The following is a 5,623-nucleotide window of genomic DNA, read 5'->3' as shown; positions in this document are numbered from 1 at the left end:
GTGCAATTCTAACGACAAACATATATAATAAGGGTTCTGCTAACTAGTGTTCCCGAAATATTAGTTAAGAAATTAAAAAAATAAATTTTGCATTGAAAACAACATCGTTCATATTTCAAACATATTAGTTAAATTTTAAATAAATGTTCATTAACCTTTTAGTCAAGATGTTTAACTTAAATGTTAATTCATATTTCAACATTGTTAATTTATTTTAAATGTTTTTTTTTAAGAAAAAAATATTTTATTTTAAATGTTAATTAACACTACATGTATTTAAAACTTTTTTTTGACACACATTTATTTAAAACTTAAAAAATAAAATCTTTACCAAAAAAATGAAAAAATCTTATCAAAATAAAAATAATTCGTAGCTACAGAACAAAAAAACTATTTAGAAAAATTTAATTATTTATTAAAAAAAGAAAAGAAAATAAAATGGAAGTAAAAAACATAAACTAGTGAGCAGGAAAGGGGCAATGTGTCACGAAAAGCAGCGGGTTTTCCGGTGCAAAGGACGAAAGACACAGAAAGCTGTTTTTTACGACACGTGGCAAATACTACACCGTTGAAATTTCTTAAAATTTTCATCATCCACCATTCATTAAGATATTACAAGTGAATAACAACAACATTCATTCATTCCATGGATCCAAATCCAATCCAACATTGATAGTTGAAGAGAGAGAAAGAGTAGTTAGTTAGTACTAGTAGTATGAGTGTGTAGTGGTTTTGTCATTGTATGAAGTTAACCACGCAGGATTCAGACACAAAAGGAGCAACTGCTCAGAACTAAAAAAAAAGAGAGAGAGTGTGTGTATGACTTTGTTTGCAATTGCAAAGTCATTAATGAATTTTATTTATTAATAATAGTAATAAATCGAAGGAAGAAGAAATTCAGAGTGTTGCAGAGAGAAAGAGAGAGGCATGGCGGCGTTTGCAGTGCAGAGATAGCTGTAAAAAGACTGTGGTACTGTTCCTCCTTTATTATTATTAATTAATTAATTAATTAAACTATTATTTATTTAAAATATAAATAAATATTTATTTATACAGAAACACACAAGTTATTACACAGAGAAAAAAGCAAGTAAGAAAGAAAGGTTGAACCTAAGCTTAGGTGGGAGGAAGAGAAGAAGTGAAGGAGTGAAATTGAAAGCGTAATTAACGCTGCTGCTGCTGTCCGACACTGTTTAAGCCGTCTGTCTGTCTGTGTTTCCATCCTTTCCTTCCTTAACCTCAATTACTCTCTCTTTCCCCCCAACCACAACGGTTACAAGGAGACATGTTTTCAATTTCTCTGTGTTTTTTTGTGTGTTGAGACGCACGCACACACAAATCCCAATTCATTCTTCAACTCAACTATTTATTTAATTAAATTACCTCTTCATTTTCATTATTTCTCTATGTTCTTAACAAACAAAACAAAAAAACCGATTTAGGTTTTTGATATGGAAATTGAGTCCAAAATATTAAAGTACTACTTATTAGGGTTAAAATTGTCAAAAAAATGGCTGGTTTATTCTCATTAGGAGGCGGAGGAGGTGGAGGAAGAGGAGGAGAATCAAACCAACAAGGTCATCAGCAAGGTCAAATTACTCCACAAGAAGCTCTACTTTGGTACAACAAAAACGACGACGTTTCATCTTACAGAGGAAATTTAGAATTATGGAACCAACAGCAGCAACACCAGCACCACCACCAGCAGCACCAGAACCAACAACAAGAAGAGGATATGCATGGTGTTAACGTTGCAAGGCCGTTCTTTTCGCGAGATCTCTATGGATTAGGAGTGGGACCCAGTAGGGTTTCATCAGATGATCATTCATCACCAAGATCAGCAGCTGCTGCTTTTAATATGACAGTAAGGTCATCAGCTGGTGGTGGTGGTGGTGTTGTTGAAGGAATAAGCTGTCAAGATTGTGGTAACCAAGCTAAAAAAGATTGTACTCACATGAGATGTAGAACTTGTTGTAAAAGCCGTGGTTTTCATTGTCAAACTCATGTTAAAAGTACTTGGGTACCAGCTTCAAGACGCCGTGAACGTCAACAACAATTAACTTCATCATCTTCTTTACAACAACAACAACAGCAACAGAGAGATATTTCTAAACGACCTAGAGATTCTCTTGTCCCTACTCGCAATTTCCCTTCAGGTACTACTATATATGAATGAGATGATCGATGCATTTCATAGTTGTCTTTTGTTTTTTTGTTATGATGATGATGACACTGCTCTGCTACTATATATATATGTGATATGTGTTAATCATAAACACTACCAGTTTCCGTGATTGAATCTTTTCAGTATTGTATGTTAAGAGAGTGAGTGGTGAAATAAAGGAAAGCGAAAAAACAAAGAGAGAATCTTTTTGTTTATAGAGAAGAAAGAATTCTCTGAAAAAGATGGACAAAATTTTGGAAGTATATCTGCTAACAATCCAACCGTATCGATTGCGTGTTCAATCTCTCTAAAATCTATCACCATACTTTCATATCTATCTATCTATCTATCTATTAGTAACTTTATTTTATCTTTTACTAAAGTTTTTTTTTTTTTTTTTTTTTTGAATTTTTGAAGAAACCCTTTTTCTTTAGTGAAAAACAACACTGTTTTTTTAGTAGCACTGACGAAAAAGATGGTCAGGGAAGGGAAGAAAGAAACTGTTTTTTCTTCCTCTTTCTTAGCACATTCCCTCTCTCTTTCACATCCACATGTTATTCTTAATTTCTTACCTCACTCACTAACATCATTTTCTTTGTGATTCTCTAATTCTGTGTTTACATTATTCTAGAATAATATTCTTTGCTAGTTATAGTAATCTTTTTGCATTCTGGTGTTAACTAATTACCATTACATATAGTCAAATAATATTATTATATATATAGTAGTATACTAGTATGTGTCTAATGGATTTTTTTTGTTTGTTTTGTTAACAAAAATAAAGGGTTAGAGGAAGCAAATTTTCCAGCTGTGGTTAGTTCTCCAGCAGAGTTTAGGTGTGTAAGGGTTAGCTCAATTGATGAGGCAGATGATAGGTATGCATATCAAACGGCTGTAAACATTGGAGGGCATTTGTTCAAAGGAATTCTCTATGACTTTGGTCCAGAAACTAGTAGCAACAATAACAACAATAATAATTATAATAGTAGTAATTACATGATTGGGGAGACTTCAGGTGGAAGCGGTGTTGGTGTCGCTCAGCCGTTGAACCTAATCACCGACTCTGATGTCACTGTTGCTGCCTCTTCAGGGGCACTTGTTGATCCTTCTTCATTGTATTCGGCTGCTGCCCCGATTAATGCCTTCATGACGGCTAGTGGTACGCAATTCTTCCCTCGCCCGAGATCTTGAAAACAAAATTGAGAAGAAAGAGGAGTTATTATGGGGATCATGGAGTATATATATTATCCCACATATATACTTCTCTTTCACCAAAATTTGTGTTTTCAATCATTTGATCATGACATTGTTGTTGTGGCCTTGTAGTTGAGGTAAATTTGACACACATATTGAAGTAGTAGAAGAGATTATATTAAGGATGGTTGATTTTTGTGCAATTATCAATGCTTAGATCAAAATATATTTATTTTTCTCCTCCTTGAAAAACTAGCTTACCAAAGCTAATGTTTCTTTCCATGTGTACTATATAATGGACTTCTATATGGTTCTATTGTTTAATCTAGTTTAATTTAGTGTAGTAGTGTGTGTCTTCTTTTGATTAATTTGCACTATTTTATAAGGATTTTTAATTCTTTTCATGTTGAATTTTTAATTATCATATTGAGGTAATTCGTGAATATTAAGGAAGCTTTTTGTTATTTTAAATAAAATTATTTATATTTTTTTATAATATCATCAACTAGTTATCATCTTATTTAAAAAAGGCATCTAATATGGACGAGTCCAAAGATGGACCTAATTATTCTTAATAATGTATTCCATTGTTTTTCCTTTTTATTTCATATAAAATTTATTTATTTATTAAAAATGATAATAATTTATCTTTGAATCATTTTTTAGATGTCCATATTCGATTAACTCTTTATGTAACATATTTTTCTATCTGCTATATAGAGTCGGAAATAATGTTGACAAAAGAAATGAAGATACTCACACTGTCTTTTTTTTGAATCAGATACTCACACTGTCTTATTATAATTAGTACTAGTCTGGATTTAAAATTATCAAAAGTCAAAATATGTTTGGTTCAAATTTGATCCAAAAAATAGTACATTTTTACTTTTCTTTTATTTAAGTCTAGAGGGATATCTCATTTGTAATATGTGTTTGTCTCAAATTAATTACTACTATCATTTTTAAAATACTTAATGTTTTTAGAATACTATTAAAGTATTTATTGTCTTTGTTCACTTAGTACTATATTTTTATTTACTGTATATCAATCAACTAACTATTCCACTAAGCCACTAGGTTTGGTTTAGTGATAAGGAGTTTGGGTAGTACGTTATAGGTCCTGGGTTCAATCTTCAGCTCACTGTAAACAAAAAAAAAAACTAACTATTCCACTAATTATAGTAATTTATAAATATATTTTAATAAATGAAATCAACCCAACTAATTATTTTTTTAGAAAATCATGCACAACTCAAATTAAACATCGACGGGAGAATAATATAAAAACTTCCTCAAAAAACTAAAATTAAAAAGATCTCAAAAAAGAAAAGAAAGAACCAAGATATATATTTATTTCAATTTTTTGTAAATGACAAATAATATTATATAAAAACGAAAAGAGGACAAAACATTTATTTCTAATTGGTTTTGAATTTTGAAGCTAGTTCTAGCTAGTTACCTTTTCACTGTTTACCTTGGTGCTTGCTAGCTGGGTTTGAAACTGAACTGAATACACGGTTTTGATCTTTATTTGAAGGGTCTTGTTAACATGTGCCCTAAGGGCACATGTTAAGATATACCAAAATAGAAATTCAACATTTAATGATACAAGAAATTTAATGCTTCAAAAGTCAAAATGCACAAATTAGCATTTAATAATTTCTATTTTTGCATCCTTAACATGTGCCTTAAGGGCACAAGTTAACATTCTCCTTATTTGAATTTGGATATTTGGAATAATAGAGAGAAGTTTTTGTATTCCAACCATGCACAAGTAAGTATTCATTGGATTTTAATATTTGAAAGATATATATATCCTCTTCCCATGTGATGATACTGTAAAAATTCCATTATATGTAACTTTGCATAGACGTCACGTTCAATTTAAAACGGGAAATATTGCTTTTCAATTGTGTGTGCTCATATTAAATGCTCATGCAGGAATATTTATATTTATTTATATATATATATTGGAATTGGAATAATATAAAGTTAAACTCAAACAAGTAAAACAAAAGGAAAGACTAAGATTTTTGAACTTTCCATAACATTATTCTGATTTGTGAGGAAAAATCCTCTCTCCTCTTCTTCATGAATGGCCTCTCATCAATTTTTATATACTTTATGATATCTGTGCTAAGACATTTCACTATACTGTACATGGTTAATGGTTTAATACATACTATAGTACCCTTTTTATACATTCTATAGACACTATATTTACATTATTAGTTTATGAAAAGTCAACGGTTGTGAACCACGTAT

At 30.7% G+C, this 5,623-nt stretch overlaps 1 protein-coding gene across 1 annotated transcript; it reads left to right on the top strand.

Moving 5' to 3' along the window:
- Positions 1-669: 669 nt before the first annotated feature.
- Positions 670-3,701, top strand: LOC123882326 (protein SHI RELATED SEQUENCE 1-like). The gene is made up of 3 exons (XM_045931175.1): positions 670-970; positions 1,057-2,156; positions 2,949-3,701. Exons 2-3 carry the CDS (start codon positions 1,511-1,513, stop codon positions 3,353-3,355), a joined length of 1,053 nt encoding a protein of 350 aa, XP_045787131.1. The 5' UTR covers positions 670-970; positions 1,057-1,510; the 3' UTR covers positions 3,356-3,701.
- Positions 3,702-5,623: the final 1,922 nt, after the last annotated feature.

This window comes from Trifolium pratense, linkage group LG4 (genome assembly GCF_020283565.1).
Source record: "Trifolium pratense cultivar HEN17-A07 linkage group LG4, ARS_RC_1.1, whole genome shotgun sequence".
NCBI lineage: Eukaryota > Viridiplantae > Streptophyta > Magnoliopsida > Fabales > Fabaceae > Trifolium > Trifolium pratense.
This window is presented reverse-complemented; position numbering and strand designations above follow the sequence as displayed.

Bases quoted from the DNA above. Each gene is read 5' to 3' on its own strand.
- LOC123882326 (XM_045931175.1), top strand. From the start codon at position 1,511: ATGGCTGGTTTATTCTCATTAGGAGGCGGAGGAGGTGGAGGAAGAGGA. The intron at 2,157-2,948 runs GTACTACTATAT...ACAAAAATAAAG, and splicing joins TACTCGCAATTTCCCTTCAG to GGTTAGAGGAAGCAAATTTT.